Source organism: Oryctolagus cuniculus, chromosome 19, assembly GCF_964237555.1.
Source record: "Oryctolagus cuniculus chromosome 19, mOryCun1.1, whole genome shotgun sequence".
NCBI classification, from domain to species: Eukaryota; Metazoa; Chordata; class Mammalia; order Lagomorpha; family Leporidae; genus Oryctolagus; species Oryctolagus cuniculus.
This window is the reverse complement of record NC_091450.1, coordinates 25,037,306-25,054,657: the sequence shown is the minus strand read 5'-3', so window position 1 is coordinate 25,054,657 and position 17,352 is coordinate 25,037,306. Positions and strand designations below refer to the sequence as shown.

The window sequence follows — 17,352 nt, the reverse complement described above, 5'->3', positions numbered from 1 at the left end:
GCAGTGTGCATTGTTTGTGTTATCAACAGCTACTTTAACAGACACCAGAGCCACACTCGCGTCACGACCTCTGAATTCTCGCACAGCCCAGCTGTTGCGTTCGAGTTTTGACTTGTCAAGAAGTTAACCTGTCATGCTTCCTCTCCTCCCTCACAGAGGCAGGGGTGGGGGTGGGGCGAGAGCCGACAGCCGCTGCACGGACTGGTCTTCAGACAGACCTCGCAGGGCACCGCGCCACTGCTGTCTCAGCGCGACCGCGTCTGTGGTCTGGGAGGGACGTCGCCCCTGTGGAACAAGCTAAACGGCATTCAGTCTGATTTTGCAGACCACTGAGAAAATCTTTATTTACAATAAATTTCAGTGAAATTTGCATAAATATATTCCCAATGTTCAGTTTTCACCTCTGATTTCTTCATGTCATTTAAAAAAGTTACTCTGTCCTGTTCTCGTTACTCCTCTCGGACGCCAGCGTGGAGCTGACGTTGGGAGGTGGCAGGGGGGCGCCTGCGGGCTGGGGAGGGTCAGGGCCTTCCTGTGGCAGGGCAGCCGTGTCCTCCGCCCCGTCCTGGCCCTCCAGCTTCCTCTCCATGGTGGCCACCAGGATCTTGAGCCACGCGTTCTCAGCCAGCAGCGTCTCCGAGGCGTCGGCCAGCTCCTGGAGCTGCCGGGCCAGCGCGGCCAGCTCGCGGCTCTTCTGCTCGTGCAGGGCCTGCAGCTGCTGGCTGTGCCGCCGGAGCAGGCGGTGCTGCTGCTCCAGGGCCTGCTGCTCCCGCTGCAGCCTGTGCTCGTCCCGGCGGGCGCGCGACAGCTGCACCTCCACCTGCACCTGCGCCCGCTGCAGGCTGCCGATTTCCGCCCTCAGTTTCTGGATCTCTCTCTGCAGCTGGGAGATGTGCCCCTGTTGCAGTGCTGCCTCGCTCTGGACACAGTCCTTGGTAGGAGGGCTGGCCACGTCCTGGCTGGAGGAAGCGGGGGCCGAGTGGTGCAAGATGAACCTCAGCAGATTTGGAAGGGTGATGGGGAGGTCTTCGGGGTATTTCACGCTGAGGTCCTTCCTGGGGAGACAGGGGGAGGAGTCAGAGGTCAGAGTCTGCCGACACACCCTGCCCCGACCTCAGCTCTCCCAGGAGTCGGGCCATCCGCTGATGACCACGAAAAGGAAGATGCTGCCTTGGCAGAGAACTGCCCCACCGAGCTGCGGACAAGGCCCTGCGCGTGTCCTGCGACCACGGTGGCTCCTACTTCCCTAAGGACGGAGCTGCTTCTGGACACAGCATTTCGGGAGAGAGGGGCTCCCAGGCCTACGGACACCAGCATTGTGTGAGCAGGACCCTCTATGCCCTGGGAGGCCCCATGGCCATGTCAGGAAGGGTGTCCTGGGGCAAGACTTGTCCACGACACTCATGACCATAGACAGTGCAGGGCGAAAAGAAAAAAAACCCGACACACTGCCCGTCGTTAGTAAGCATTTACTCACACTGTGGGGCCCTGGGCAGCGTGATCTGGCCGCAGCCCAACCAAGGCGCTCTGCGGAGTTAAGGCTGCTGCCCTGGGGACGCAGCAAGGTGGCGTCCGAGGGCCCCCCACCCCAGACTTGTTCCAAGTCCTTTTAGAACTGGTCGTTCAGTCGTCTGTCAGCCAGTGCGTCTCACAGATGTACGTATGGGTGCGGGCAGCATCTGGCCACTGGTGTGTGTTTCTGTGTGAGCTGGGCCAGTGTGCACGTGTGAGCCAGCCAGGACCACGGAAGCACAGGTCAGGAAGAACACCTCTGTGCCTCCTGCCACCTGCCACTGCCCCCAGTGCTTCTCCGCAGGCCAGGAGTCCCGGCCCGTAAATGGGGACCTCCTGCTGAAGGGAGTGCTTTTCCAGAACTCCACTGTTCTTGGGAAGCCACTAGTTACCAGCTCAACTCCCTCTGCACACACAAAGCCAGAGGCCAGACACCCAAAACCCACCGAAGAGGTTCCAGTCCTGAGTAGCCCTTTTCCGACCAAATCACAAAGAAGTAAAAGTCAGGTTTTGGGGGCTGGCGTTGTGCGCAGCGGGTTAAGCCGGGGCTGGTGTGTGCGCAGCGGGTTAAGCCGGGGCTGGTGTGTGCGCAGCGGGTTAAGCCGCCACCCGCGACGCCAGCATCCCACATAAGAGCACCAGTTTGAATCCAGCACCCTACTCCTGCCTGGGGAGGCAGTGGATGATGGCCCAAGCGTGGGAGACCTGAATGGAGACGTGGACAGGACGAGAACAGTGCGGAGTGAGTCTCCAGTGGGCACGCTAGAAGGCACTCCACCGTTTCTAAGTTGCAAGAACACAGTCGCAACCAACTTTCCAGAAGAGGAGTCATTTTGAAAGTGTGGCGTTAAAAAGTCCCACTGCTGGGGGCTGGCACTTAGCCTAGCAATTAAGACACCGGTGAGGGTGCCTACATCCCACATCAAAGTGCGTGGGTTCAACTCCCAGTTCCGGCTCCTGACTCTGGCTTCCTGTTAATGTGCACCCTGGGAGGCAGCAGGGTAACTGGGTCCCTGCCACCCACGTGAGAGCCTGGGTCCCAGCTCAGCCTCAGAACAAAGGCCCCTCTGTCTCTGGAGCCTCCTGTGGCCGAGGGAGGGGCTGTCGCAGAGCCCGCTGGGCGACTGTGCTGCAGTGTCCCCCAGAGCCTGACGCTGGCCTCTGGCTGGGAGCAGCGGCTCCAGCGCCCCCGCCCCCCGCCGCGGTGGAGGACAGGCTCCTGCGGGCTCTTCGGGTGGAACCTGTGCCGTAAACAACCTGCAGGACGTCAAGAACCTCCAGGCCCCTGCGAGGCGCCCGCAGTCCCACGCCAGGGCCCTGACCTCCTCCCTTGCGCACATGCGTTCACCCGGTGCACGCACAAGTCTGTGCTTTATCTCAGTGCCTGTCTAACTTTATGGTCTCCGCACTAAAAATAGCGCACGCAGGCGAGCTGTGAGAAAGGTCTCGTCACATGTGATCAAGCGGCCGTTCCCGCTTCCTCTTTCGCGAGCTGTCAGCTCCCGCCGTTTGCCCGTTTAGATTTCCGAGTAAACCCAACGCTGACTGCGGGCCAGCTAAGGCCGTGCTCGCCTCACTTCTGATTATGACTGATTTTCAGGGATGAGAGAACCCCCATCCCCAGGCGGCGAGGCTCTGGTTCACTGAGTGCTGTCCGTTCACACGCACTGGACGTCTTCCATGCTCCGTGTTCCCCTTCCTGACCTTGCCCACTCATGGGCGCTGAGAGGCTGCAGGGCCGCCGGCAGCGCGTCTCCAGCGTCTGCGGGCTGGCTCCCCCTGCAGCGTCAGCGGGAGTCGCCCCACGTGCCACGCCGCACCCTGCTCTGCCTGGGTTCTCTCCATCTCAGTGCGCATGCATTGCCCACTTGCCAAGAGCCTCTATGCAGAGGCACGTGCTGGGTGCTGGAACGCGAACACTTCTTTGAGCAATGTTTGCAATTCAGAAACTACGTGTCATTAAACTGCCTGCCCGGCTGCTGTCCCACACAGAGGAAGCTACTGCGTTACCATCCATGCGTGCCTGTACGCAGCAGTTTAGACACTTCTGAGCAGGACAAAGGCTCACGGCGAGGCAGCCAGCGGCACGGGGTGAGTCACGCTGCTTCCAGTGTGCGCTCGGACAAGACCCCACCCCCACAGCCAGAACTCCAGCAAAGCTGCTCTGAGACAATGGGCAAAACCCGAGGAACTGGCCCAGCAGATCCAGGAAGCTCTCTGGGAGGATCAGGACACGTGGAGCAGCGGCGGGGAGGGCCAGTAAAAGGCAGCAGTGGCTTCAGGTCACCCCCGCCACATGTGCCAGTCACAGGGGGGCCTCCCGAGGGATCCTGCAGAGAGGGCCAGAGCCCAGGGGTCTCCAGGACTCATCCTAACTACCACAGGGGGTCTGTGCAAAGACAGCAGGCCTTAAAGGGCCAGGAGTTCCTCTCCTTTCCTGCCTCAACACTGGCATCCATCTCCACCAACTAGGAAGTCCACTGCCCCATTGCCAGCATCCAATCCATGTTTGTTGGGGCCACCGGGGAAGCTGGTGGAGTAAGGGGCCCTGGCATATCAATGTGAAAAGGTCAAGGTGACAGTGGACGTACCGAGGCCTCATTTTGCCCCTAGGATAGAGACGCGGGCTGCTGGGAGGGCCAGATGGTGAATGCTGTGTGGACGTAGGGCGGCTGGGCTCAGCAGTTAGCTCTCGCCTGGCCCGACACGAACATGGGCTCTCCCCTGTCAAACTCGGGTGCTCCCACAGGCCGTGAGAGCTAAGGGATTTTGATGGCCACACTCACAGTTGTGTACAAAACAAAGAAGAGAAGAGCCAACTTGTTAAAAAGGGAGCAGGTGCGTGGCGTTCTGACACTGCCCTCCTTCTGCCCGTGGTCTCCAACGGCACGTGCTCTGAACAAACCCTTCAGTCCCAGTGAACGGCCTACACCTTAAGCTCACTTTACTGTCAGCCTTCAACAACAGACTCCCACCTGCCCAATATTGAAAAAAAGTCAGCAGTACCTGTTGCAGGGGAAAAACAAGACAGTAGGAAGACGATCAACCATGAATTCCCAAGGAAGGTCATTCTGCGACACGTCGATCCTGGGGGAGACAGGCAGAGAGCAGAAAATGTCAGAGCGCGGCCCCGCAGGCTGCAACTTGACACAGCCACTCAAATGCTGCAGGCACTGGTGCACTCCCGCTCCCCGCAGCGGCCCAGCCCTCCTCCACGACGGCACTGCCTGCTGGCAGTCGGGTACTCGGCTTCCAGGAACCGCAGCTGTCCCGGAGCTAAGATCATACCCTGAACGTGAAAACAGCTTTCCCCAAAGGCCTCACTGACACCAAGGGAGCAGCTCACGCACGGCACTGGCCAGATCTGTTAACCCCTGAATGAGCTCCGGCGAAGGGGGACTATCGAGCACCTCTGCAAAGGGGACGCTGCACCTCTTCTCTGCACCCGGGTCTCAGCAGGCCTCGGATCAGCCTTCCAATGCAGCAAATGCATGAGCTGCACTCGTGTGTGTGAGCTGCCTGCAGTGTGCAGCCGGCACGGAGCCGACAGCATCCATGAGGCAGGCAGGCGCTGCCCACGGAGCAGAAGGTAGGGATGACCTGACAGGAGTTTTCACAAAGTTGAGGGCTGAGGGCTGAGGGGAAGAGGAGATCAGGGCTCTGCATTCACCCAAAAGGATGACATTTACTTTGTAAAGAAATGGCGTAATCAGGAGCCGGTGTTTAGCCCACTGGGTGACACCTATGCTCCACACAGTGCCTGGGTTCAATTCCCAACCCCGGCTCCTGACTTCAGTTTCCTCTTAATGCAGACTCTGGGAGGCAGTGTGAGGGCCCAAGTGATTGGGTTTCTGCCACCCGGGACCCATGTGGGAGACCTTGATTGAGTTTCTAGCTCCCAGCCTCAGATCTGGCTCAGTACTGAATGTTATGGGCTTTTGGGGAGTGAACCAGCAGATGGGGGAGCTCTTTGTCTCTGCCTCTCAAACAATGACAACGATTTTACAACAACTTCACTAAGAACGGGACTCATGCCACTGCCATGTCAGGCACCTGAAACATGAGAGTCTCATGCTTTAAACAGGTGCTGTCAGACACTACAAAAACATTCTGTAATCAAACTTTTTCTTGATTTTTATTTCTGAGGAAGAGAAACTATAAAATTAAAAGAAAAACTTTGAGGGCTGGCACTGTGGCATAGCTGGTAAAGCCACTGCCTGCAGTCCCATATGGGTGCCGGTTCAAGTCCCAGCTGCTCCACTTTTGATCCAGTTCTTTGCTATGGCCTGGGAAAGCAGTGGGAGACGGCCCCAATGGTTGAGCCCCTGCACCCGTGTGGGAGACCTGGGCCCCTCCCACCCCCATGGGAGACCTGGCTGGAGTTCCAGGCCTTGCCCTGGCATTGTGGCCATTTGAAGAGTGAACTAGTAGATGGAAGATCTCTTTCTCTGTCTTTCCCTCTTTGTCACTCTGCCTTCCAAACAAGTAAAAATAAATTAAGACGAAAAAAAACCTTTTGGCCGAGAAAGGGGCTGGCTTTCTTGGCCCAAGGTGTTAAGCTCGCAGCATCCCTGTGAGTGCATTTGAGTCTGGCTGCTCCACTTCCAACCCAGTTCCCTGTTAATGTACCTGGTAACACAACCAAAGATGGCCTGAGTGCGTGGGCCCCTGCACCCACATGGGTGGAGTTACTGGCTCCTGGCTTTGGCCTGGCCTAGCCCTGGGCCTTTCGGCCATTTGGTGAGTTAGCCAGCAAATGAAAGATCCTTCTCTCTCTAACTCTGTCTTTTTTTTTTTTTTTTTTTTTTTTTGGACAGGCAGAGTGGACAGTGAGAGAGAGAGACAGAGAGAAAGGTCTTCCTATCTGGTTCACCCTCCAATGGCCACCGCGGCCAGCGCACCGCACTGATCCGATGGCAGGAGCCAGGTGCTTCTCCTGGTCTCCCATGGGGTGCAGGGCCCAAGCACTTGGGCCATCCTCCACTGCACTCCCTGGCCACAGCAGAGAGCTGGCCTGGAAGAGGGGCAACCGGGACAGAATCCGGCGCCCCGACCGGGACTAGAACCCGGTGTGCCGGCGCCACAAGGCGGAGGATTAGCCTAGTGAGCCGCGGCGCCGGCCCTGCTATTTCCTTAACTTCCCAAAGTGAAATGAACTGGGTAAGAAACAATTTCTTGCAAAGGTTGCCAAAATGCTTTCCAAAAGGGTTACACCAATTTATTCATTCCATTAGCTACATCCGACTGTGCCAACTGCATTTTATCAGCACAAGACTGTCACTTAAGAGCATTTATTAACTTAATAAGTGTAACTGACACTTTGTTAGCATTTTAATTTATACTTATTCAGTTATAATTTCCCCACTTGCTCATCTACTCTGCCCTCTTACACAGCCGTGTTCGCACTGGCAGCCCTCAAACTGTTCTCAGTCGTGAACACCTGACTCGGAATCCCGGGCCCTCGTCTGTAGGCTGTGTGACTCCCAGCAAGTCACCTAACCGTTCTGTGCCTGTTTCCTCCTCAACCCCTCGTGGTAACCATGCGAGCTTCACTCAGTCCTGAGTTTTGGAGGATGAGGTCAGGTAATCCGTACTGAAAACCCCTCCCCTCAGCAGGGCATCTCCCACGTGGCTCTGTCATTACTCAGACCACATGTAACAAGTGCACAACATACCGATGGCCCCCCTGGAGCCTCTGTCTTACTTGTTTTCACTGCGCATGCTTCTAATGGAACCTGCTCATCTTTCTTTCATTATTTTTCCAACTGCTTCTACTTTGGAAAGTTTCCATCTCTCAAAGGAACCAGCAAATCTAACATTCTCTCGCGCGCGTTTCCCTGTGATTCGACCTTTTATGTTTAACGCCAGTGTATCTGCAGTGTTTGGGAGGAAGGGAAGACGACATAGCTCAAACCATTCCCCTCACAAAACGGCTTACTACCTCATCTAAACACTATGCCTGAGCCCTCTGCCCCTCCCTCTCCATTTTTAATTAAAGTGTGTTATTTACTCAAGAGCCCACATACAGTAGCGGTGGGATAACGAACTGGAGCACATGGTTACCAACCAGCTCTTCCTCTTAATTCCACAAAGAGGAGGGAGATCTGCACTCAGTCCCTGTTAAGACTGACAGATTTAGGGCACCCTTTCCATGGGATTCCAAGGAGCCGGCCCCTTGAGGGCACGCTAGGGACCAGGTCAGCACTGTTCCCACCAGTCTCGTGGAAGAACATGAAGCATTCACCAGAATAGGTCGATTTCAATGAAGCTTTCCTGGTGGTTTCCGGCAGACCCCGGCAGGCCATAGGGTACACTCGTGCGGGGGAACCGAAGACAAGCACAGTGCCCGGAGACATGACAGCAGGCTTCCTTACCTGGCCACAGTGAACATGTCCACTGGCAGGAGCCGAGCGAGCTGGATGAAGACGTGATTGAGGGATGGACAGAAGCCGCACCACGGCGCGTAGTAAAGCAGCAAGACGTCCTGCGGGAAGGGGGAGAGGCTCGCGACTTACACCCGGAAACGGCCGCCGCCTCATCTGACTGCGCCGAGGATCCAGCAGGCATTCCGTACAGGCTCCTGCCCGTGCAGAAGTCAGGGACCAAAATTCCACCTTCACATCTCTCCGACTACGTGCTTTCAAAGGGCCTCCTGAGTCAGCAGCCAACTACGTAATGCCTGCGTGTTCTCCAGTCGGGCTGCCACACGGTGAACCTTCCGGACACCGGTGACCAACCACTCACCCCAACAGTGGCAGCCGCGGAGGGGGACAGGCAGAGGTGGCTGGATTTCTGCCGCTCTTCTGAGACAGCCTACCTGTTTGCGAAGGACCACTTCCCAAAAGGTATCAGTTGTCACTTCAGTGATTAAATGCTGAGAAGGGAACTGGGCAGAGTCACTTCCGATGAGATGCCTTTTCAAGGGACTGTAGAGAACGCTGAAGTTTTGTATAAAAGACTCTAAAAATAAAGAGAAAATGAGATCAGCTCTTCTCCAGGTACAAGGAGTAGCTGGCCTACTTGAGACTCCACGTTGCAACACCTGGGAGGACTTCCGGGGCCCGCATTTCTAACACTTCACCTCGAAGCAAAGCCTTGGACAGAGCTGTGCAGGGGCCAGGGGAAGCTCGGCCAGTGCTCACTCGGGGATGGAGGACCAGAACACCTTGCAGCTCGGGCCACACTAGGGCTGTATCCCACTCCCTTCTTAAAGGGATGGTCCACAAGCACACCCCGACCGAGACCCCTTACCACCATCACAGGCGACGGCCTCTTCCGGAGGACTGGCCTGGAGGACTGGCCTGCAATACGGGGCCGTCCCACCTGTCTGCAAGTGGGGGTGGGTGGGGGAGGGGGACGGGGACGGGGGCGGGGGGGGGGGCGTGGACGTGTTTCATGCTCACTGATTCCAGGACAAGGGCCTATGTTTCGTTTCCTTTATTAATGTTCTTCAAGTTTCTTTTGTAAAAGGTTAAGAAAAGTTAAACTCAACTCCGTGTAGTGGAAAAGTCCACAGACAGAGTCACATGTCACCGAAAAGCTACCGGAGCCCAGCCGTGCTCCCAGAGGCCGCTGTCTGAATTCGGGGCTCTTTGCTCTTCTGAGGCGGCACTAATGCAAATGTTTCTTTTTCTCTCTGCTCACTCCCTCCCTTTGTGGCCCTAATGGACAGGAAGCGTTCTGCAGAGGGAGGAGGAAGTGAAGGTGTCACGTGAATACTACAGAGACTTCATTATCCCAGTCTGAGTAGCACGCGCTTGGCTACGTTTTTGAAACAGAAAGCCAAGAATTAGTTCCTAACCTGAATAAAACCTCAATTCTGAAACCGACCTAGAGACATGACTTATTGATACCAACAATGACAGATCTTTTTATTTTTATTTTTTATCAGAGTCCCTAAAAGTTCTGTCCCCAACTGCAGGACAAAGAACGGCTGAGCTGTACGTGTCAGAATGGGCACCAAGAGGAAAGAAATCTGAAAAGGGTCCCCTTCAGATCAGCACACCGTGAACGTATCCAATGCTGGAGTGTTACTGAACAGAATCTAGGAAAATCCAGTAACTGCTGAGGTAAAAAGGACATGCTTGCCCCATTCCAAGAAAACCCAGTACACAAACGTGCCTTCAGAAAACATGAACTGGGAGTAATAAAGTGCTGGCCACAGGGGTCTCTTAAACACTGAGGGGTCCCCAAATTTGTACTGCCTGCTCTGACACAGAGAAGCCCACAGACGGGTCTAAGCGAGAAGCCGGCTGCACCTGCGCCCAAAGAGGAACCAGGACGGCCAGGGGAACGGTGCTGGGCTCTGCCTCGGCCACTGCTCTACACCCTGGGCAACTTGGAAACAGTTTCCTTTCCAGCCAAACTCCTCCGCCTCCATCTGGCACACGCTGACTCTCCTGCGTCTCCACCGAGGCTGAACTAACAAGGCTTTTGAGTTCTGCTTCCTTGAGTGCACGTCCAGGACGTCAGCACAGTCCTGGGAACCGGACGGTGTGGGTCAGTTCACGGCCACTGCTAAGCCTCAGGGGCAAGCTGCTGGGCGCTTTCCCAGAATGGAGCCTTCACCCCCACCTCCGGAGTGGCTGCTGCTGGTTTGTAACCTGACACTTGGGTCTCAGCAGCATTCTGCAACAGGGGGAGACGGCAGCAGAACAGATGAGGTCTGGGGTCTTCATGCTCACAATATTCAACCAGGAGACAGAGAGGAAGCAAGGCTGCTGTCCCAGCGCATTTAGAACGCAGCTCCGTGTCAGCGCCCCTGTTCACCAGCCCCCAGATACTGCACCAGACGCGCTCTGGCTCTCCACCTCCCTGCCCATTAAAATAGCCAAGTCCCCGCCCACAGCTGCTGCCTCTACCTCAGAAAGGGTAGAAACCGCCAGTCTAGAAAGCTGAGCCCTTATCCCCATAGGCTACAAAATTTATATGAAATTTGGGATTAGAAGTTGCTGCTCCATTTGATTAACAAAATTAGCCTCCTGTAAAACTGTGAAAATTTAAATGAGCTACAGGGGGCCACTGTTGTGGCTCCAGCTGAGGATGCCTCGCTGCCCTGCACTTCCAATCCGGCTTCCTTCTGTGCCTGGGAGGCCGTGGCCGATGGTCCAAGAAGTTGGGCCCTTGCCACACACACGGGAGACTCTGATGGAGCTCCTCGCTTCAGTCTGGCCCAGTCCCAGCTGTTGTGGGCATGTAGGGAGTGAACCAGCAGATGGAAGATCTCTCTCTCTCTCTCTCTGTCTCTCTGCCTTTCAAATTCTAAACAAACAAATATAAAAGTAAAGTGATCTGTAGGGAATGGGCATTTTACCCAGTGGTTAAGACGCTTGCATCCACAAGGAGTGCCTGGGTTCCGTTCCTGGTTCCAGCTCCTAATTCCAGCTTCCTGCCAATGCAGGCCCTGGGAGGCAGTGGTAATGGCTCACGTGACTGGGTTCTTAGCGGGAGACTCAGATTGCATTCCTGGCTCCGGCTCCGGCGCCAGCCCCAGCCACTGTGGGCCTCTGGGTGGCGAGCCAGTACACGGGAGCTTTCTCTCCCTCCCTCTCCTTTCTCTGAGTGTGTCTCTGCTTCTCAAACTGAGGAAAGCAAGCAAACAAAAGCCTGCTTCCGTGGTGACATCACTCGGCAACCCATTCATCAGTTACCTCTCTGCAGTTAAGCACAACGCACTATGCCTGGGAAAGAGACCGCCTACAGTACCTAGCGTGAACTTCACAAGAGCTTGCTTTGGATCCAAGACATAGTGAGACTCTTCTTTCACATCCACAATCGTGGCGAATTCCTTCACCCGAGAGGAGCTCGGGGCACCCAGTCTCTCTGCGTACAACCAAAACAAGTTTGAATCCAGCAAGTAGATGTTGAGGGTCTTGTTGGTTCTGCAGCTCAGGCCTGTGAAGTCTGTGCCCGGCGAGTCCACGTCAGGCAAGCGATACCTGCTCTCCTCAATGTGAGGAACGGCGCTCGGGACGTCGCCCTCACACTTCTCCTCCACGGAAGAAAATGCAAGGGCCGGGGTGTCAAGGACACCATCTTGTTCCGAATCAATGAAGCCTGCCACGCCCCTGTGGATGGTCCTGCAACATGCAGTGTAGTAGCTGAAAGGGCTGTAGGAAGTTAAAAAGTTGCTGCACTCGATGCTGTCCGATGCCACGTGGTAAAAGGCCTGCTCCTTGAGGTAGAACGAATCCAGAGCCGCCGCCATCTCGAAGAAGCTGCACTGCGGCACGCTGACCGAGCTGGGCCTCACGCCCCCGGCGCTCTGGTTGACGCACAGCTCGCAGATGTTGTGGGTCCTGGACAAGGCGTGTCCCGGGGGCAGCACCACAGTGTTGCAGCAGGGGGCCGCCGCCATCAGCGGGGGGTCTGCCAGGGGGGCCTGCGGCGCAGAAGACAGGGACTCCAACACGGGGGCATCCACCCGCCGCAGGTGCTGAAGGAGGCGCTGCACCACGTGGTCCCCACGGCAGTTGTTGTACTCCAAGGCCACTTCGGTGATCTGCAACACAGGGGAGAGCCAGTGAGCGGCACCGGGAAGCATCCTGGTCTGTCGGCACAGAGATCAGGCAGCAGGATGCCTCACCCTACAGCCCACCGCGATTCACAACCCATCACTCCACGAACAAGCGAGGGAGGAAAGGGTCAAGAACGGACTGGGAGGATGTGGGTGCAGGTGGCCCACGAGCTAGCAACAGAGCCTGAACCCTCACCTCTGGTCAGTGCCTTCCTTCTCACGCTGCCTGCTCTGTTCACATTCAGTAGGAAGTCTAAACACTTCCCAGGCACCTCCAGAGGGGATCACAGCATCTGACAGCACGTATGGTTCCCAGTACATTCATGCCTCACACGAGGCCACCAACCCAACCTGTCCAAAGCAACACTCTCCCCTTACCTCCCCGACAGCCTCTTCCCGCCCCAGAGAGAAACACCTCCGATGCAGCCAGCTCTGACGTCAGGATAGCCTGGCGGCCCCTCCTGTCCTCACAGCCACAGTCTCCGTGCAGCCCCTCCGTCACCACAGACCACCACCACTTCCTCGCCCTACCTCAACTGCATCTCCACATCACCACCTGCTTTTTTATTTTTTTTAAGAAAAGATTTATTTATTTATTTTGAAGTCAGTTACAGAGAGAGATAGTCTCCCTAAATAACTAGTGCTGAGCCAGGAGTTCATCCAGGTCTCCCACGTGGGTGCAGGAGCCCAAACTCGGGCCACCCTCTCCTGCTTTCCTCGGCACATTGGCAGGGAGCTGGGTCAGAGTGGATCTGGGTGGCTGGCAGGAGGCCCAGCTCAGTCCGCGTGCTGCAGTGCAGATGGTGCCCTACCTCACTGCGCCACAGGGCCCACCCCGTCACCTCCTGTTTTCCAAACTTAGAACCCTGAGCATGACGGGTGCTCCTCAGCTGCAGGATACAGGCGGGCTCTGCCCCGTGATGAAACCCTGCACACAACCTGGGGCGGGCTGGCCGCTCAGACCAGGTCCTCACGCAACGCCGCACGCTTCCAGAGGCCTGGCCGGACACCACCTGCCCCATCAGTCCTGCCAGCCGGCGCCAGGGCAGCTGCTTCAACAGAGCCTGGGAGGACCGGCTTCTGCCCCGACGCGCTTCCCGATCTCACAAGCCTTTCCTCCCACTGCAGTCCTCCCAGCAGGGACTACACTTCATCCCGTCCCCGGAGCCCAGCGCGGCACCAGGCACACAGCTAGTGCCGTAAAACCTGGGAAGCCGTGCCACCCGCCATGCCTGGAGAGCTGCTTTCCCTGTTTTAGCGGCTGCCACCAACATCTTATTCCAGACACTTCCATCTCCAAATTAAGCATCTTTCCCTTACCACCCCACCCTAGTTTCATGAGAAAGAACAATAAACTAACATTCCAAAGTTATTTATTTGTTAAACATGCAAACTCAAATCAACTCCTTCTGCAACTACTTAAAAGGTGTTAAATCACTCAGGGGTTTGTTAAAGTGTGTGTGCATGTGCACACAACACAATGCTTATAGCTCTAACTTAAAAACAAATTTTGTAATATTTATATAGAGTTAATTCAAAGCATAAGTAACTACAGAAAAATAAATTGTTTGAATAGTTCTTGGCATAAAAATTCATTTTAGGTGATTACGCAGTGTTTTAAACTGCCCCCCCCCCCCCCACACACTAAAAAGCTCAGTGGTTTTTGGATGCAGCTTTGACAGGAGCAAATTGTGTTAAGGAGGGCAAGCCAATGTTACCCCCAGGGCCTGGCTGCTGCCACCACAGCCTGACACTGCTTTATATCCAAAGATACAGCAGCAGATAACACTCCCACCCCAACTCCCAACGCCATCAAACCTCCAGACCTTTGCCATCCTTTACAGTCTAAACAGGAGAGCATTAATCACATCACAGAAAAAAATTCCTAGAAAGGAATTCTAGGAGTAAAATTTTGTCAAATGGGGGCCGGCTCAAGGTCCAGCTGCTCCACTTCCGGTCCAGCTCTCTGCTGTGGACACGGAAAGCAGTGGAAGACGGCCCAAGTCCTTGGGCCCCTGCACCCGTGTGGGAGACCTGGAAGAAGCTTCTGGCTCCTGGCTTCAGATCAGCACAATTCTGGCTATAGCGGCCATCTGGGGAATGAACCAGCGGATGGAAGACTTCTCCCTCTCCCTCCCTCTCTCTCTACCTCAGCCTCTCTGTAACTCTGCCTTTCAAATAAAATAAATCTTATATAAAAAAGAGAAAGTTTGTCAAATGGGGCCAGCACTGTGCCACAGCAGGTTAAGCCACCGCCTACAACACCAGCATCCCACATGGGTACTGGTTCAAGTTCCGGCTGCTCCACTCCCAATCCAGCTCCCTGCTAATGTGCCTGGGAGAGCAGCAGAGGATAGACCAAGTGCTGGCCCTGCACCCATGCGGGAGACCCGGATGGAACTCCAGGCTCCTGGCTTTGGCCTGGCCAAGGCCCAGCCGTTGTGGCCATTTGGGGAGTGAACAGCGGACAGAACATTTCTCTTGCTCTGTTTCTCCTTCTTTCTCTGTAACTCTGCCTTTCAAATAAATAAAAATAACCCTTTTTTAAAAGTTCATTTTATTTATTTGAAAGAGTTAGAGAGAGGGAGAAAGAGAGGGGAAGGGGGGGAGAGAGAGAGAGATCCTTCCATCTGCTGAAGCTGAGCCTATACGAAGCCAGGAGCCAGGAGCCAGGAACTTCTTCTGGGTCTCCCACATGGGTGCAGGGGCGCAAAGACTTGGGCCATCATCTGCTGCTTTCCCAGTCAAATTAGCAAAGAGCTGGATCGGCAGTGGAGCAGCTGCGACTTGGACCGGCAGCAGTAAGGGATGCCAGTGCTGTAGGCTGGGACTTTAACCCACTGTGCCACAACAGTAGCCCCAAAAAATCAATCTTAAAAAAAAAAAATAGCTAAAAGTCTTCTTCAAACAAACAAACAAAAAACATTTTCAAACTGACCTCAGACAAAGCAGGTCATGTGCTGGGCATGCGCTGCTTGCCCAGGGAGATGTGATGAGAGCAGCTGTGAGCTTGCAGCCACCTCAACCTTACCTGAGGCTGTGGGACTCCACCCACCTCACAGGGCCACTGTGTGCCCTGCAGAAAGGAGCCACAGGCAAAACTGTGACTAAGGGGGCTGTTGGAGCTGGCTCTGTGGTAGGAGGGCAGAGGCGCCATCTGCAGTGCCAGTGCTCCGTAGGGCACTGGTTCGTGTCCTGGCCTTTCCACTTCCAATCCAGCTCCCTGGGGAGTGAACAGTAGACGGAAGATCTCTCTCCCTCCCTCCCTCTCCCTCTCACTGTAACTGTCAAATAAATACATCTTAAAAAGGGAGGGGGAACCGTTGGGAGGTGGAGGAGTAGGGGAGATGGCAGATGTCCGTCCTGGAACAGGCTGGAACACAAAGGTCCTCCCACCAGGTGCCCCATCCAATAATCCAACCCCAATTTGGTGGGCTCCTGTCTCACCCCCCACCCAGGACCTTGGCATGCCCAAAGCAGACAAGACAGATGCTCCAGAAGGAAACTAGCAGGTAACGTGAACCCACAGCCGCAGCTGCCACCCTTCCTACGAAGAGCTCTCAGGCCTTGCAGGTCTAGACACTGGAAAGCGTCTCAGTTCACAGAACATCCACATGCAAAGGCCTGCACTGTGGCGTCGTGGGCTAAGCCTCCACCTGAGGTGCTGGTTCAAGTCCCAGCTTCTCCACTTCCAATCCAGCTCTCTACTAGGGCCTGGGAAAGGGCAAAACACGGGCCCAGTGCTTGGGCCCCTGCACCCCCATGGGAGATCTGGAAGACGCTCCTGGCTCCTGGCTTTGGAACGGCACAGCTCTAGCTGTTGTGGCCATTTGGGAAGTGAACCAGCAGATGGAAGACCTCTCTCTGTCTCTCCCTCCCTCTGTCTGTAACTTTCTCAAATAAATAAATCCTTAAAAAAAGAATCAGCATGGTAAAGACTTCCTAAGAAATGGAGTTCATTCCTTCTAGCCCTCCCCAGTCACAGGGGAGAACCAAACTATCCCATTCCTTCCTTCTGGTTGCTTCCTCTAAGCCAAGCACCAGTGTCTGTTCAGAACGCCTCCAGCAGGGAGAACTTTAACAAAAAGGCCCCCGGGCAGGCCTGAGTGGGGAGCAGGCATCTGGCTGCACAAGTCCTGCCTCACGGCCCCTCCAGGCAGCCGCACAGGTGAGCACCGCCGGGCTGATAGCAGCAGCTCACTGGCTGTATGAAACTGGTGTGGGCCAATTAAGGGATCCTTGAGAGAAAGAAAAAACAAAACCCTCAGTAAATCCAATTTGGCAATCCCAGGCTCTCTCCGCTGATTGTTATTGCTCTCCCTAAGTGTCTCCAAATGGTCTGTGTATAAAATAAACGCACACCCAGAGAGCTTGTGTGCCAGATGAAGCAGAAAGAGAGGGAGGGGCAGTCCTGCGTGGGCTCTCGCGGGGAACCCTCTGGCTCTCTGCATGACACCACCTCCTGGGCCACAATGACCCTGTCTCAGCAGGACAAACATCTGGCCCTTGTCTAGAGAGGCCACAGCAGCCCCCGGCCTGGCACCGAGCTCAGCTGCCAGAGCAGGGGACCCTGGCAGGGGCCGAGAGCCACCTGAGTCCGTGAGGAAGGTTCACCCCAGGGCTCTTACCTCATCTAGCAGAGGATGAGTTTCGGCTAAGGGATTAAAAGGTATGAAGAGGAAAAGGGCCGGTCCTTTCTTCAACTCGTTATTCAGCAGGAGACTCTTGCCCCCATGCGGCCGCAGCCATCGGAAGAGCGTCTCCCGGTTTTCCGAGGCCCATTTATAGATGTTCTCAGCGGTGTAGTTCATGACCTCCCGGGGAAAGACCTGTGAGGGACAAGGGCACACGACTGAGCGAGAGCTTCGCGAGGCAGAACAGGGACAGAGCAATGGCAGCAACCTCCAGGGCCTGGGAGTGAGGCCCACGCCCTGTCCCCACTGCACAGCTGACACCCAGGCCTGCTTCTCTAGGGAGTGACACGCCCTGTCCCCACTGCACAGCCAACACCCAGGCCTGCTTCTCCAGGGAGTGACACGCCCTGTCCCCACTCACAGCCAGCACCCAGACCTGCTTCTCCAGGGAGTGACACGCCCTGTCCCCACTCACAGCCAGCACCCAGGCCTGCTTCTCCAGGGAGTGACACGCCCTGTCCCCACTCACAGCCAGCACCCAGGCCTGCTTCTCCAGGGAGTGACACGCCCTGTCCCCACTCACAGCCGACACCCAGGCCTGCTTCTCCAGGGAGTGACACGCCCTGTCCCCACTGCACAGCCAGCACCCAGCCTGCTTCTCCAGGGAGTGACACACCCTGTCCCCACTCA

At 55.7% G+C, this 17,352-nt stretch overlaps 1 protein-coding gene across 7 annotated transcripts in view; it reads right to left on the bottom strand.

Annotated features, from left to right (window-relative positions):
• Window positions 1-317: 317 nt before the first annotated feature.
• TXNDC11 (thioredoxin domain containing 11) overlaps window positions 318-17,352 on the bottom strand; it is a 63,891-nt gene continuing 46,856 nt past the window's right edge. For all 7 annotated transcript variants that reach the window (XM_051847439.2, XM_002711753.5, XM_070064993.1 and 4 more), the window contains 6 exons: window positions 16,657-16,857; window positions 11,218-12,013; window positions 8,330-8,472; window positions 7,887-7,996; window positions 4,519-4,599; window positions 318-1,055 (listed from right to left, as the gene is read on the bottom strand). In XM_051847439.2, the coding sequence (XP_051703399.2) occupies window positions 431-1,055; window positions 4,519-4,599; window positions 7,887-7,996; window positions 8,330-8,472; window positions 11,218-12,013; window positions 16,657-16,857 (1,956 nt within the window). In that variant the 3' untranslated portion in view covers window positions 318-430. The remainder of the gene's footprint in view (window positions 1,056-4,518; window positions 4,600-7,886; window positions 7,997-8,329; window positions 8,473-11,217; window positions 12,014-16,656; window positions 16,858-17,352) is intronic.